Below are 17,615 nucleotides of genomic sequence, written 5' to 3'. Positions count from 1 at the left end.
CAGGGGATGTATCTTACAGAAGAGCTAATGGCCTTAGGTATTTGAGAAGGCTTGTTACCAAAAGGTATGCTTCAAAAATGGCGAGATTTAGCACCCATAACCTCAGCTCTACGGACCATGCCGTTATTTAGAAATGGGGATTCCCAGTGGAACTCCTTATCACCAAAAATGGAGAGACAGCCGTCGTTGCATCGTTGGGAGAAGGCCTGGATCTTTTACAAAGATGAGGACTGATGGGAGAATCAAGCAATGCTATTGCAAGCCCTCCTAAAGGTCATCTCACTAAAATATGGACAGGGACGCCGAAAAAGAAGAACGCAGGAGACAGATCTGCATCTAATTGACTAACTATTTCTCCAAAAGGACTATAAGTCCCAGAGTACTGAAGTGTTGCAACAAATTTTCTTTGTGAAGATTATAAATGGCTTTATACTAAATCTCCCCTCCAATATACTAAGATATTATTGTTGCTCTCTGAATACTTGGGTCTAATCCATTCAGAGTTGAAGACATGGAATTACTTTTAAAGTCAGTTTTTTTTTTGTTTTTTTAGTTATTACTGGCCTATCTATTACATTTTGTACGTGATTCTGAAAGAGGCTCTTGGTAGAACTTAGAACCACTTTATTTGTAGAGTTTGTTCTTACAAAGTTATGTCTTTGAATTCACTTTCTATAAATGTAAAAGGGGTTAAACTCCCGTCACAAACGAAGAGTAGCATTTGAGGACGCTAAAACTACACATGCTCATATTTTATTTTTTCCGGAAAACCATTTTACTTTACTTAATATACCAATTTTTGGATGCTAAAAAATGTCCTATAGCTTATTATTCTACTTTGCCATTGAAAAAATGAGGGGTTTCTATTTTTTTTTAGACACAATGTTTTCGGTGTCATAAATCCATTCTGGACCCTCATGGTCGATACAAAATTCTAATCTGTACTATCAATCAACAGGATTTTACTTTGGCTAATATTTATGCGCCATTAACAGATCAGTCTCTATTTTTATGCAAGATATATCAAGAAATCCACAAATACAAAAGAGGAAATGTTTTAGTAGGTGGTGACTTTAACATCCCTTAACATTTCTTATAACAGAATTATAAAGGGTAAACATTTCCAGAAAGATAGTAGCGCAGGGATCAGCAATTTATGTATTGAATATGGACTATAAGATGTACTTACATCTTACTGAGGGAATATACCTTTTCATTCATACCTTTCATTCATTGGTTCACAATATATACTCCAGGATTGATTATATAATGGTTGATAAGTATGTTACAGCAAATACATTGTTCTACTATAGGTAATATCATTTGGTCCGATCACGTTCCTGTGATTGTTATCAGACTTGTGCATTCGTATTCGGGTGAGTTTTCGTGGCGGCAAAGCGTAAACAAAGACGAAGGCACACAACAGAGTATGTTCGAGCAGCTTTAACCCCTTCGCGACCTTTGCCGGTTCAGGACCGTCATGCAAAAACGGTCACGTAACGACCTTTGACGGTCCTGAACCGTCACTAACTTAAATAAACTAACTCGATTTCGAGGCATTCAGTAACGGCGAGATCGGCATCGGGGGCCATGTCTGGCCCCTCCCCGAGGCGTCAACCTCCGCCATACATTGTTTACAGAGGTCACAGCCACCACTGCCAGTGATCTTCGCCATCCGCAAGATGACAAAAAAATAAATAAAAAATAAAAAAATAAAGTTTATCATTTTAAGCAAGTGCAAAAATTTTTCAAAAATCTCAACATAGAAAGAGTTAAAATAAAAGCACTTCAAATACCCAAGGGGTGTGTAATTTAAAAGATAGGGCATAGGTACAGACTGACCAAAATGGAGAAAAAAAGCGCACTTCCCAAATGTGACCTGTCACGCTGTTAGCAATCACACTCCTATCATTCCAAGTCAGCCAATACATGCTGAAACCTGGCTAGCTGCCCCCTTGTGTATGGGGTCACTTACAGACGCACTGTGCCATGCCCCCCACTTACACATCCATGCTGTCACACATACACTCATTCATATACTCATTCATTCTCAGATTAATTCCCTCAATCAGGCATACAACCCCACCCCCACCCTCTTACCTGCACTGCAGATCTCTAACTTGCAGGGGCTGCTGCTTCTCCCTGTGTAGCTCGCGAGCAACGTCTCTTGTGCCGAACAGCGGAAGCAGGAAGGGAGCGGAGTCATGCAATATCACAAATTCACCTGACTCCGCTGGGTTCCGCTTCCTCTGTGCGGTACAAAAGACACTGCAGTGCGAGCAACCCACAGGAAAGCAACAGGGACCTTGCGACTCTGCGATCCCGGTTGCCCTGCCTGCAGATCCACGCGGGCCACACCTCAAGGTCCGGCGGGCCGCATGTTGGACGCCCCTGCTCTAGCACATTATTTTTTTTTTCATTTTTTTAAAAGCGCTCTTAACATCCTGGTTTTTCAGACTGTATATAACAGGGTTTAGCATTGGAATCAAGACAATGAATAGAAGAGCAAAAAATTTGTCTTGTTTTGGAAAGTAACTCGTTGTCGGTCTCATGTACAGACAAATGATACTTCCATAAAATATAGTAACGCAGGTCAGATGGGAGGTGCACGTAGAAAAAGCCTTTTGTCGTCCTTCTGCTGATCTTATTTGTAGAATGGTGGAGATAATAAATACGTATGAGATTAAGGTGAGAAGGAATGCAGGAACTGCCAATATTGCCCCTTCGACAAAGGTTAACATCTCCACTTTGAAGGTATCACTGCAAGAGATCTTCAGCAATGGTGTGAGGTCACAAAAAATGTGATCGATAAGATGAGATGCACAAAAGGACAGATTAGATACAGAGACCGCATGTCCTATAGTGTCCAGGAAACCAATGCCCCATGAAGAAATTGCAAGAGCAAAAGTGTGTCTTAAGCTCATCAGATAAAAGTAATGGAGGGGGTGACAAATTGCCACATATCGGTCATAAGCCATGGCGGCAAGCAATAAGACTTCACTAAGTGTCAGAGACAGAAAGAAATACATTTGACTTATACATCCCAGAAAAGAAATAAATGTATGATTTGTTAGGAGAATATGTAATATTTTTGGCAGAATGTTTGAGGTATTACTGATATCGAGTAATGAAAGGTTCAGTAAAAATATATACATGGGGGTGTGAAGGTGAGAATCACTCAAAATTACAAGGAAAATTGTTATATTTCCCCAGAAAATAATGATGTAGCAGAGTAGAAAAATTAAGAATGTTGGGAACTGGAGTTCAGGGATATCCGTCAGGCCTTGTATTGAAAACATTGTCACGTTCTTTTTTTCCTCTAATATCATTTTCATTCTGGTTAAACAAATATATATAAATATATATATACATTACTTTAATATTCAAGACAGCTGTTTTTAAAAATACAAATATTAAAAAGCAGTTGCTTCCTGCCCAAAATTGTCTAAAAATATGAACGTGAATAAATTACAATGCTTTTATCAAGTATGTGATTCATAGTTAAAAAAAAAAAATACACAGTTCAGGCAGTCAAATTTTGTGATTTTTATCTAGTCCTTTCTCACTACTCTGGCACTAAAACAGTTAACTAGTTCCTATACGTTTTACAACTACTCAGTGTTATAAAATATAAAATATTACATAAATAGTAATTAATGGCAAAAATGAAGCAAGTGAAAAACACAAAACCAAAAATGTCATCACTATTACTATTACATTAGACTAATTATGAAAAGTGTCTTTTATATCTGTATTGGCTTAGGGAATACACGAACCCTCATCCAAGAATGACATTTCTGCTTTCATTCATTGCACTGTATCATGGTAAACTTTTCATTGCTGGAAATAATTTTACTACAGAAAAGACAGACATAACAAGCAACACATGGTCTAAAAATACCAAAAGTTGCTATGTAATTTCTAATGTATATATCATTTTACATGTATTAATAATTTCAATTATAGTTCCATATACTAACGTATTTACAAGTTTATATTCCCATTTTGAACTGGTTGAATGGATAAAAAAAATAAAAAAAAAATATATATATATATATAGTTATCCTGTTCTCAACACACAGAAATAGCTGAGTCCCTAAGTAAGAGTTATCAATGTCTTTACTTTTAAATATTTGTTTAATTTGGAAAATGTGGAAATATTATTATAATATATATTATTAAAAAAAATTTATATATATATGTTTGTTGACATTACTGTAGCTTAACATAAACTGTATTTTTTTATAATAAACTCACAATGATTAATATATTAGAACCATATTTTAATTTGCCATCTTAAATCCAGATTTTCACCCAGTAGACACTCATCTTTTGTCAGCAAAATCAAACAGTAAGCGAGACATTACTACACATGAGACATTTTAAGATCTATGTTTCTCTTCGCTATTGAAAGCAAATTCCGGCACTAAAAATTACATCATTGTAATAAAGCTGCTTCGTTGCACTCATGGTCTTAAAAAAAAGAGAAGTTAATTTTATAAATCAATATGAAATTCAGGGTCAAAGAGCATAATGAAAATGTATAATGTAGTAGTTTGAAGCTCATGAAGTTGTTATTGATATGAAGAGTACTTACCAACGTGTCGATTGTAATCATACCGGTACCTGTAAGTCTGTCTTTGAAACGCAGTGGAAACGCAGTGGAAATCACAGACTGTCACAAGCAGCAAGCGCTCTGCGGGGGGGCAGTAATTTGCAGAGTATGAAAAGTTTAATAAGCTAAACTTTGTACGAGAGTCGCCTATTACTAGTGAAAAAGTAAGCTGCAGCCAAGGGATTTAATAAAATGAGCCATCTATATAATCCTTAATTACCGTATTTGCTCGATTATAAGACGACCCCGATTATAAGACGACCCCCCCAAATCAAAATATTAATTTAGGAAAAAAACAAAAAGCCTGAATATAAGACGACCCTATAGGAAAAAAAGTTTTACCAGTAAATATTAATTCATGTAAATATATTTTTTAAATTTCCTTTTATTTGCCAACCTGCCCCCCCCCAGTTATGCCACTCTGCCCCCAGAAATGCTTTATACCCCCCTATTTGCCACTCTGCCCCATGATATGCCTTATACCCCTATATGCCACTCTGGCATATAGGGGGTTAAAAGGCATATCATGGGGCTGAGTGGCATATAGGGGGTTAAAATGCATTTCTGGAGGTATATATGCATATCATGGGGCTGAGTGGCATATAGGGGGTTAAAATGCATTTCTGGAGGTCCAGAAATGCATTTTAACCCCCTATATGCCACTCAGCCCCATGATATGCCTTTTAACCCAGCATGTACTGGCTGCCTTGGCTTGATAGGAGTGTGATTGCTGCTAACAGCAATCACACTCCTATCAAGCCAAGGCAGCCAGTACATGCTGGAACCTGGGGATGATAGTAGTGGGATTACAGCCTCCCTATGCCATGCTACAACCCCCACCCCCCTTACACATCCATGCTATCACACACAAACACACATTCACAAACATTTAAATACTCATTCATTCCATTAATCACACATACTTCACACATTAATCACACATACTTCACACATTAATCACACATACTTACCCAAAAACCCTCCCCCACCCCCTTACCTGAACTGCAGATCTCTCACTCGAAGACTTCTGCAGGGGACCGGCTGTACCAGCAACTTCTCTGGCCCCGCCCCCAGAGGAGGGAGGGGGAGAGAGAGTTCTGTGAGGAAGCTACAAGCTTCCTGTCCTCCTGCTTCTAACGGAAGAGACGCTGCTCGCGACCGGTAAGCAGCATGGCCCCAGCCATTTTTTTGGGGTCTGATTAGAAGACGACCCCGATTATAAGACGAGGGGTATTTTTCAGAGCATTTGCTCTGGAAAAAACCTCGTCTTATAATCGAGCAAATACGGTAGTATCTTGATTAGGTCATTACTTTATTATGAAATATTTATTACACAAGTATTTAAGTTCCACAGAATGGGAAAAGTTTAACACATCAATAATATGGAAAATTCCACCACAATCAGAATTTGCACGAGCCCGTGAAGACTGGCCACAGGGAGCAGGGGTAATGCCCAGTGGTCTGCCTTATTACTTACTTTTTATTTACATTGAATGGATTCTAATGTTAGCATTGGTTCTGTTCTGTGTCCTATTCATGCATCCCCAGAGTATGACTGCAGCTCTTAAATGGGGAGAGTCTGGATACAAAGCGTCACGTCCGCTGTCACTGGAAAGCACACACCGGCGAAGTTCTTCAGCCCTGGAACTCTAAATAAGGGGTTAAGCCCCAAGTAGGCAGAAAACTACATGATATTTAGAACAGTTAACTGACTATCCATGCATAACTAAGGAGCCATCAGATAAGACAGTATAAGACTACAATTCAGATCAAATATTATTAGGTTTACATAAGGTAGTATGAAAAGAGGATGGTCTTCAAAGGTAAATAATGGATACATTAGTATCTGTAGAGGGAAAAATACATTTTAGGAAGATTCTTCACGTTAAATTTTAGGGGGATTAGATAAATTTACCCTGACCTGCCAAAAGTTAGGACCTATCACCTATCAGGTTTAAGAATACACGCCATAACTTACAAATGGGGATTCTCAGTAAAAAAAATTCGGCCAAACCCAACACATACAAAGATTTTTTTCCCCATGAAGACGAACATGAAGACAAACACGAAGAGTTGGCCAGCCCCCAAGTCTAATTGTTACAATTAAAAATGGCCTTACTATCGTGTAAACGAATATGAGCTTGCAAAGCCACCAGGGCTGAATTGGCCATGAGACGACTTAAAACATAATTATCATGAAAAAGACAATAAAGACGATTCAGTATGCTAAAAAGTTGAGACAAACAGTTCTCAAAACTCATGCACATGGTACTAGAGTGTATAACCCTAATCATATTGCAGATACTTTGGCTACATTTCATGGCCATTTATATAATTTGAAAAAGGATCCTTCAATCTTTCATCCACACGTTCAAGAAATCCAAGATTTCTTGGAAACATCTATACCTAAGATCTCTCATGAAAATGGGGAACAAAAAAGCAAATCGACTACCAAAGAAGAGGTTATTAAATCTCTCAATCCTCATAAGGTTCCTGGATCTGATTACCTCATGGTATCTCCAAATCTAAATCAAAATTGCTAGAATAACTACTATTAGCTACCAAAATTAGTTAATAAATGGAAAACTAATCTGGGTCCATAATTTTCAGAAGAAATACATATTTTATTAGATATAAAAACACGGAATATATGTCTCATTCTCTTCTAGATTCAGTGGCTTTATGTGATAAGCTCTGGGCACCTAGATCCACTATAGCCATCAAAGAAACTCTTACTTAATATGTTACTCTATATATATATGCCATTCGGCCCCCCAGATATGCCTTACACCCCCTATATGCCACTCTGCTGCTTAAAAAACCCTTTTATATTCAATTTGCTATTGTATTTTTTCCTTTAATTTTCTTTAACTTGGCAGTTGATGCTACTCATTGTTATCCGGTAGTGTGTGTTTAATGCTTTCTGATACAGAAACATTTTCTTTGATATTGAATCCAGTTAATATTTCTTATTTCAATATTCATTAATGTATTTATTTTCCTCTACTGAAGCCAACCTAACACATTTTTTTATGTATTTTCCTCAATGTCAAAAGTTTATTGGAAGTTATTATAGTCTACAAAATACAAAACGTCAAGAAAAAAGTATTGGAAAAAAAGTATACAATAATATAAGGGAAAAAAAATTAAAAGATTTTTCTGAAGAAATCCAAACACATCTTGATATTTATTTTATTTAATATGTCACTACATCTTCATCAATCCAAGCTCTTTAGGATATTTTAATGACCATCCTGTGCACTAATTTCTTCAATGTATCCTTAACTTCTTGGTTTTTCAGTGTGTATATAACAGGATTAAGGATCGGAATTAAGACAATGAATAGAAGAGCAAAATATTTGTGCTGTTTGAGGGAATAGCTTGATGTGGGTTTCATGTACAAAGAAGTTATCGTTACATAAAAGACAGAAACACAGGTTAGGTGGGAGATGCAGGTGGAAAATGTCTTTTTACGACCTTCTGCCGATTTTATTTTCAAAACAGAAGCCACAATAAACATGTAGGACAAAAGAGTGAGCAGGAAAGCAAGAACAGCAAAGATTGCCCCTTCTCCAATTGTTAACATCTCCACTGTAAACTTGTCGCTGCATGAAATCTTCAGCAATGGTGGAAGATCACAAAAAAAGTGATCAATAAGGTAGGATTTACAAAAAGACATTTTGGAAATGAGAACAGCATGTCCTGTAGTGTCCATGAAACCAATGATCCATGAAGCAGCTGCAAGTATAACAGTGTGTCGTAAACTCATGAAGATAAAGTAATGGAGGGGGTGACAAATTGCCACATATCGGTCATAAGCCATGGCTGTAAGAATGAGAGCTTCAGTGAGTGTCAGAGATATAAACAAATACATCTGAGCTATACATCCCACAAAGGAAATTGTCTTATGTTGTGTTATAGCAATAATTAACATTTTTGGAAGAATATTTGAAGCGTTAGCAATATCAGTCAATGAAAGGTTCATCAAAAAAATATACATAGGAGTGTGAAGACCGGAATCACTCAAAATAACCACAAGAATAGTTAGATTTCCTAATAAAATTATGATATAGCTTAGGAGGAAAATGGAGAAAATTGGGATCTGCAATTTGGGGATATCAGTCAAGCCTTGGATTAAAAATTCTGTCACATTCTGCTTACCTTCCATTTTCATTTTGTACAGCGCTTTCTAAAATAAATAAACATAAGAATGTCACTAACCAAGGAATAATATTCAATAATTGCTTATATACAGAAAGAAGCATTAGCATATTCTAGCCCAGGGAAGCATTATCATTATTATTATATCAACAATTTAAGAAATTATTAAAAATCATAAAATGCGGCTTCCGCATACATGTAATTTTGAAACCATTTAACCCACATAACTCACCGTGCATCACGAAGAGCCGACCCTGCTTAATACATGGTGAAATCTGTGAGTTTTATCTTAAGTGGTCTCTAACTATAAAGGCGACCTCAACTATTTTTGCAGGAAAACTCTGCTTCATGATGCATTATAAAATAAATGAATGGAATGTGAGCAGATGGGCAGGATTGTCTCCCGATATACTGCCTGAAAAAAGAGTAACTGCAGTTTCCTTAAACAGATTCATAAAAGTCGAGTATTTAAGTGTACCACAATATACATCGTGTTTTTTCATTCCTTTTGGTGGAGGTTGACGAAAAGTACCGGGCTTCTCCTTTAATTTGTCGCACTGAATCATGTAGAACCTTTCAGCGCTGGAAATAATTCTATAGCCTGAGTACTACAGAAAATACATACATTACTAAAGGAAGCATAGGCAACACATGGTCCAATTAAAAATACCAAAAACTGCTATAAAATGTATGTTGTATAATATATATATATATACTTTTTAATAAAACTTATTTATAAGTATAACCTTAAAACAAAATACTGTCTGCGCTTCTCACCCTAATAAAGTTGGCAACAAATATATAAACATGATATAAATGAGAGGTTTTGGTTATATGAATTGGCCAAAGCGTACTTAAGATTTATCTCACCTTAATTATGCTTTTGTCAATTCATATAACCAAAATCTCTCATTAATATTATGTTTATATATTTGTTGCCAACTTTATTAGGGTGAGAAGCGCAGACAGTATTTTGTTTTTTGTATACATTGTACAGCCAACACACTGTATTTGCAGCATGCTCACACTGTTTGGTAGGCCTCATATTATACATTTGTATTTTTGAGCCTGAGACTAGCTTAGTGCACCGAAATTTTTTCTTTTCATAAGTATAACCTTACATACCGATTTTCAAATTGTTTAAACCATTGCCTGATTATATATACACACATCTATCTATCTATCTATCTATCTATCTATCTATCTATCTATCTATCTATCTATCTATCTATATCCTGTGTTCATCACAAAATGTATATATATATATATATATATATATATATATACATACTCAACTATATATTTAGTTGTACTTTGTACCTGTTCCCCTAAGTAGACAACCATTCGCAAAATGAAACAGTCTTAGTTTGTAAGGAAGTAATTTTTTAGACTGTGTTTCTCTTTGCTATTGAAAGCAAATTAACCATTTACTATATTTGCGGCATTAAAAATTGCATTATTGGAATAAAGCTGCTTTGTTGCATTTTAAAGAAAAAAAAGGGAAGTTCTCAAAGTGAAAAAAAATTAATATAAAATGCAGGGCTAAAGAGCATAATGAAAATGTATAACGTAGTAGCTTTGTATGAACAGTACTTACCAATGTGTTGATTGTAATCTTACCGGTTGCTGAAAGTCTGTCTTTGAAACGCTGTGGAAATCACCGACTGTCACAAGCAGCAAGCGCTCTGCGGGGTGGCAGTAATTTGCTGCTCTGTTATACTGGGTGAAAGAGAAATGAAATATTCCCCAGTGTATGAAAAGTTTAATAAGCTAAACTTTGTACAAGAGTCGCCTATTACTAGTGAAAAAGTAGGCTGCAGCCAAGGGATTTAGTAAAAGAAGTAGGGCTGCAACTAACGATTATTTTAATAATCGATTAATCGGCCGATTATTTTTTCGATTAATCGATTAATCGGATAAAAAAAACAATATGCAAATTTTTCGTTTATTTAAAAGAATTTTGCATTGTGCCCCCACCCCTTTGCACTGTGCCCCCACCCTCACTCTGCCCTGCATCCCCACCCCCACTCTGCCCTGCACCCAGTCTCACAGCCTGCCCTGCACCCAGTCTCACAGCCTGCCCTGCATCCCCACTCTGCCCTGCACCCAGTCTCACACCCTGCCCTGCACCCAGTCTCACACCCTGCCCTGCCCTGCACCCAGTCTCACAGCCTGCCCTGCACCCAGTCTCACAGCCTGCCCTGCACCCAGTCTCACAGCCTGCCCTGCATCCCCACTCTGCTCTGCACCCAGTCTCACACCCTGCCCTGCCCCCCCACCCCCACTCTACTCTGCACCCAGTCTCACACCCTGCCCTGCATCCCAACCCCCACTCTGCTCTGCACCCAGTCTGCCACCCTGCCCTCCCACCCCCACTCTGACCTGCATCCAGTCTCCTGGCCCCACTCTGCCCTGCACTCACATCCTGCCCTGCATCCCCTGCCCCCCCACCCCCTGTGCCGCGGACCCCCCACCCCCTGTGCCGCGGACCCCCCACTGTGCAGCGCACCCCCCCCCCACTGTGCAGCGCACCCCCCCACTCACTGTGCAGCGCACCCCCCCACTCACTGTGCAGCGCACCCCCCCACTCACTCTGCCGCGCACCCCCCCACTCACTCTGCCGCGCACCCACACACACACTCTGCCGCGCGCACACACGCACACACGCACACACGCACACACGCACACACGCACACACACACACACACACACACTCTGCCGCGCACCCAGTCTCGCACATAAACATTCGCACAGACAATAGACATAAAGAGTACTTACCTCCGCTACGAACTTGTTCCACTTCCAACTTGATAGTAGACGCGCGTCACATCCGTCGTCACGTAGCTTGAAGAAGGCGGAGACTGCAGAGCGTGGAGCAGAAGCGGGGAACGCTGGCGGAGGTAAGTAAAAGGAGCCTAGTGCTCCAACGACGAATCGATCACTCGATTAATCGATAACGGAAATCGTTATCGATGATTTCCGTTATCGATTATTATCGATTTTATCGATTCGTTGTTTCAGCTCTAAAAAGAAGCAATCTATATCAATATTAATTAGTATTTTGATTAGGTCTTCACTTTATTATGAAATATTTATTACACAAGTAATTAAGTTCCACAGAATGGGAAAAGTTTAACTCATCAGTATTATGGTATGGTGATATGATAAGTTTCTCATCTTGCCTAGTATGTAGACATTAGGAAAAATGTCTACCATAATCAGAACTTGTATGACCCCATGGCCATGGGAAGCAGGGGTAATGCCCAGTGGTCTGCCTTACTACTTACTTTTGATTTACATTGAATGTATTCTAATGTTAGCATTGGTTCTGTTCTGTGTCCTATTCTTTCCCCCTCCCGGGTATGACTGCACCTCTTAAATGAGAAGACCAACAAGTCAGTCTGGATACAAAGTGTCACGTCCACTGTCCACCTGAAAACACACACCGTGAAATTCTTCAGCCCTGAAACTCTCAATAAGGGGTTGAGCCCCAAGTAGGCACAAAACTGCATGTAAGTTAGAACAGTTAACTGACTGTCTGACACAGACAGTACAAGAGCTACAAGCCGGACAAGCCGACCTGCATCACCAGTTACAAGAACTATGCTCTGGACGTCCTGCTCCAGGACCAGCCCACCATCCGGTACAACCGATGGCTACCCCTGAGGGTGAAGCAGCACCTGAACCTCCCGGCACCTGACCTTGGCATTGTTTTCTGGACTCCATGTTTCTCTCCTATCCTGACCAGGCAATTTCGCCGCTTGCCCTGATTTGGATTTGGCGCTTGTACTTTTGTTCTTGTCCTCCTGCTGGGTCACCCTGCTCTACGCTCCCAACCAGTCCTGCTAGAACCTGACAATATGAACTGTCAGCAACTGCAAAGGGTGATAAAGAAACAATATTACACCAGGGAACACCCGGGAGAGCAACATCATGCCACTCTCTTATCGGGTCACGGACTGCTTTTCATCCACAAAGCAACGGACAGACAGAATGTATCAACCTAATTTTAGAACAGTATCTAAGGTGTTTTGTATCCTATCTACAAGACGATTGGACCCATCTGCTACCCACATGGAGTATGCATATAACAATCAGATACAACAAGCCATGGGTTATTCAACTTTTTAGTCCAACTATGGATATCATCCAGTCATGCTCCCGGGATCTCCTATACCAAGTGCTGTTCCTGAGGCCACCAAATGACTCCGGGATCTCTTAGATACCTATAAAATTGTTAGATGCAATTTACTAAGAGCACAACATAGATACAAGACATACAGGGTGATACAGTGACTCTAGGGCAGCTGCCCTTCATTAGTTGATGCCAGAGGAGGCCCCTGCCGGCGACCAATAGAGTCGCTCGTATGGACCTTTAACTCCTGGCGCGATCCTACAGATTCCTGTTCCTGTTAACCCCTGCAATGCTGCGTGGAGAAGGTAGGCTAGAGGCAGTGGGAAGGGACCAGGGAGATTAGGTAGGAGATATTATGCTCCCATACACTACAGAAAAAAAGGAACCCTGACGTGACTCCACATATGCGATACTTCCTGTGTCCATTTTGTGAATCATGTATAACTAGACTTGCCAAAATTCAATAAGAAAATAAACTGGCCTCAAAATAAGTAACAGTCATGGTGCCACGTACACAACTTTTAATTTGGAACATTGTTTACATTACGCCATTACATTCTGAATGTTTTCGCGCTCCAGCACTGAAGAGTTACGAGTCTACGACTGGTTAACACTACACTGAATTTTTGCACCTCAGCAGCGACAAGGTTAACTACACATATACAAGTTCTGCACTTCAACAGTTAAAAGGCTAATTACAAATACATATGGAAGTTGAATTCCAGCACTGAAGGGGTTAACAACATACACACATTTAGCACGAGGGATTAACTACACATAGGAACAGACTGAACAGGGATACCCCCTTTAACGTACACAATGGGTCCAGAACATGTATGTAAAACGAAAATGTACTTAAAGTAAAGCACCACATTTTTCACTTTATCAGTCTATGCCCTGCACTGCATTCGTCGGGTCATTTTCACTACAAAACACTCAAAAGACACTCGAAAGACAAACTGACGTGCTGGCAGCACACTGTTATGTGTCAGTTCTTGCAAAGTGAACATAGGTAAAACAAGGGAATGGAAGTGAGTGTCCTTAACCTCTTCACGACAAAGCCTGTACATGATCAGCGGCTTTGCTGGATCCACGGGAAGCCTCACAAGTAAGGCTGGCCGTGGATCATGGGAGGAAAGCCCTCCCCCTAAAAGAATGGCGGCCGGCTAAAATCCTAAGCATAATCGGTGTTGCTGTGAGTAACACAACCTCCCGGCCCTGATCGCCTTGTAATTGCTCCGAAGAGCAACCAAAAGCACCATTAGTGAATGGCATTGCTGCCAAGCTCACTACTCACAATGTGATTAGTAAAATAAAACAAAATAAAAATAAAAAAAAATCCCCCTCTGTCACAAAAAAGTCTCTCTCTCTCTCTATATATATATACATACAAAAAAGTTTTTTATGAGCAAGTCTTACAATTAGCGCTACATCTTCACAAAAAATGTTGCATGGAAAGAGTTAAAATATTGGCACCATGGGGTGCCTAGTTTTAAAAAATGTACGATTTGATGGGGTAAATCAAATGCATGGGGGGTATTGCTGTACTCAGGAGATGTTACTGAACACATATTGAAGTTGTTGTTTGATAAAGACATATACCAAGAGCTGTAAATTCACACCTGAAGTACTACATGTGTGGAGGAAAAAACGAAATACTAGGCTGATGGAAGAATTAGTGCATGGAAAGGGTTGAAATACCCTGGGGTGTCTAGTTTTCAAAAACTAAAAGATTAAATAAAAAGTAAAAGATTTTTCAAATAAAAGTGAGAAAAGATCAATTTTTTAACAAAATATCACCATATCTTATCATTTTTTATAGTAAATAAGACAATATGGTAAAAATAATGATATCTAAGGAAAGCCCTGCTTGTCCTGAAAAAAAAACAATATATAACGAGAGAGAAGAAAATTACAGCTTAACACTGAAAAATGTTGAAAGAGCCATTGGCCCAAAGTGTACTAAGAGTAAGAAACAGTCTTGTCATTAAGGGGTTAAAGCTGGGTATGCTATTGTTAGTGCTCAGCAGTGATGGAAGCATTTGTTACAATTTATTGGATGAATTATATTCATTCTAGCTCCTGCTGTCGGAAAATAGATCAGGATCTCAGACCACGGCTTTCTTCCACTTCTCCGTAGAGCCAGTCATGATATCCAATGAGCGCGTGGTACACAATGTGTTGATGGCAGTGAAGGGTTAAAATGTTGATTCTTTACACCTTCATCTTCATAGCAAATGACACCAAGAAATTGATGAAAACAATTGTGTCTACATCTTCGTCCTTGTAAAAAAAAATACTTCCCTTCAAAAGGAAAATACATCTTTCCATCTGTCATTTATTTTATATATCATTCTAAAAGGCACCTTAAATGCTGTTTAAAAAGTATACAATAATGTGAGGAAAAAAGAAAAGGCCACTGTTAAACATATTCTGACCAAATCCAGACACAACCCATCTTGATATTTACTATTATTATTATATCTTTTATTTATATAGCGCCAACAGTTTATGCAGCGCTTACTATGTCATTACCTCTTCACCAATCCAAGCAATGTTATGACAGATATTTATAATGTTTTAATGACCACCCTGTGTACTAATTTCTTCAATGTATCCTTAACTTCTTGGTTTTTCAGTGTGTATATAATAGGATTAAGGATCGGAATTAAGACAATGTATAGAAGAGCAAAATATTTGTCCTGTTTGAAGGAATAGCTTGATGATGGTCTCATGTACAAAGAAATTAATGTTACATAAAAGACAGTAACACAGGTCAGGTGGGAAGTGCAGGTGGAAAATGTCTTTTTACGGCCTTCTGCCGATTGTATTTTCAAAACAGAAGACACAATAAACATGTAGGACAAAAAAGTGAGCAGGAAAGTAAGAACAGCAAATATTGCCCCTTCTACAAAGGTTAACAACTCTACTTTAAAGTTGCCGCTGCATGAGATCTTCAGCAATGGTGAAAGATCACAATAAATGTGATCAATAAGGTGGGATTCACAAAAAGACATTTTGGAAACGAGAACAGCATGTCCTGTAGGGTCCATGAAACCAATAATCCAGGAAGCAGCTGCAAGTATAACAGTGTATCGTAAACTCATGAAGATAAAGTAATGGAGGGGGTGACAAATTGCCACATATCGGTCATAAGCCATGGCTGTAAGAATGAGAATTTCCGTGAGTGTCAGAGATATAAACAAATACATCTGAGTTATACATCCCACAAAGGAAATTGTCTTATGTTGTGTTACAACAATAATTAACATTTTTGGAAGAATATTTGAGGTGTTACCAATATCAGTCAATGAAAGGTTCATCAGAAAAATATACATAGGAGTGTGAAGACGGGAATCACTCAAAATAAGCACAAAAATAGTTATATTTCCTAATAAAATTATGATATAGCTTAGGAGGAAGATGAAGAAAATTGGGATCTGCAATTTGGGGATATCAGTCAAACCTTGGATTAAAAATTCTGTCACATTCTGCTTATCTTCCAATTTCATTTTGTATAGCGCTTTCTAAAAGAAAAACAATTAAAAAAAAAGAAGAAGAATATCACTAACAAAGGAGTAATATTCCAGAATTGCTTATATACAGAAAGAAGCAGTGGCATATTCTAGCCCAGGGAAGCATTATCAACCACTTCAGAAATTATGAAAAATTTATAATACGCAGGTTCTGCATACATTTCTTTTCAGACTGTATTAACTAACTGTGAGATTGTAGATAATTTAAACCATTTAACAATAATTCACCGTGCATCATGAAGAGCCATCATCAGAAAGCCTAATGAGCCTGCTTAATACACGGTGAAGTTTGTGAGATTTTTCTTTAGTCATCTCTATTTAACTATAAATTTATGCAAGGCGACCTCAACTATTTTTGCAGGAAAACTTCCTGGTTATGACGCAATATATTATGGCATAATAAAGTAAATAAGTTGTCTCCCACTATACTGCCTGAAAATAAGTAACTGCAAAGTAAAGTATTTAAATGTACCACAATATACATCGTGTTTTTCCATTATTTTTATTCGAGGGTGAAGAATAGTGCTCAACTCATCTTTCATGGACATTTATCTTATATCCATGAATATTTAAAATACTTAATTTCTCATTTTCATGACTGTTTAGTGCGATACCTATTATATCACTGGCATTTTTTTACTTGATCAAGCAAATAATTAAATAATTGCTGGTTTAAATAGGCATTACTGGTTTATACGCCTCATGGTTACATACCAATCTCTGTGAGTCTCTTTTATATAATGGTCTAACTGGGTAAAATGCAGACTAATGCATGTTGCTTTTACAATGCTTGCATTGTATGATGTCTTTTGATCTATATTTCTTACAGCCGTGTACAGAGCTCAAATCTAGTTGTGCTTTTTCAAGTAAGAATATTATATATCATATAATTACATTTGTTAACACTTTTGTAGCAGTCCTTTCAGACTGACCATCAATTTCAACCTGCAACCTTAGATGTATTTAAACGTCGGAAACTAATAATAATAAGCAAGTTCCTACCATACATAGCAAAGAATGACAACTGACACCCAATAAATCCAACTTATCTGTCTCGGTTGATGAAGGCAGGCTGGTTCGATCTTTATGTTATCTCCCTGTAAACAGCAAATAAAGCCCAGCACCTGTTACAGAATAAGAAGTGGCAGAAGTTTGCTGATCTGTTATA

The 17,615-nt window shown here is 38.4% G+C and overlaps 3 protein-coding genes across 3 annotated transcripts; all 3 read right to left on the bottom strand.

The window, feature by feature from the left end:
• Positions 1–2,423: 2,423 nt before the first annotated feature.
• On the bottom strand, positions 2,424–3,335 carry LOC128468282 (olfactory receptor 1019-like; the record flags this gene model as incomplete). The annotated part of the gene is made up of 1 exon (XM_053449971.1): positions 2,424–3,335. A coding segment is annotated over exon 1 (912 nt), but the record flags the coding sequence as incomplete, so codon positions are not given.
• Positions 3,336–7,840: 4,505 nt separating this feature from the next.
• On the bottom strand, positions 7,841–8,840 carry LOC128469346 (olfactory receptor 1019-like). Its single transcript, XM_053451162.1, has 2 exons — positions 8,777–8,840; positions 7,841–8,440 (listed from the first exon to the last, which is right to left on the bottom strand). Exons 1-2 carry the CDS (start codon positions 8,787–8,789, stop codon positions 7,848–7,850), a joined length of 606 nt encoding a protein of 201 aa, XP_053307137.1. The 5' UTR covers positions 8,790–8,840; the 3' UTR covers positions 7,841–7,847.
• A 6,619-nt stretch (positions 8,841–15,459) lies between these two features.
• On the bottom strand, positions 15,460–16,423 carry LOC128468281 (olfactory receptor 1019-like). The gene has a single exon (XM_053449970.1). The coding sequence runs from the start codon at positions 16,421–16,423 to the stop codon at positions 15,482–15,484; it is 942 nt and encodes a 313-aa protein (XP_053305945.1). The 3' UTR covers positions 15,460–15,481.
• Positions 16,424–17,615: the final 1,192 nt, after the last annotated feature.

Source organism: Spea bombifrons, chromosome 11 (assembly GCF_027358695.1).
Source record: "Spea bombifrons isolate aSpeBom1 chromosome 11, aSpeBom1.2.pri, whole genome shotgun sequence".
NCBI lineage: Eukaryota > Metazoa > Chordata > Amphibia > Anura > Pelobatidae > Spea > Spea bombifrons.
This window is presented reverse-complemented; position numbering and strand designations above follow the sequence as displayed.

What these genes read in the sequence shown, in the direction of transcription:
- LOC128468281 (XM_053449970.1), bottom strand. Translation starts at nt 16,423, where the DNA reads ATGAAATTGGAAGATAAGCAGAATGTGACAGAATTTTTAATCCAAGGT.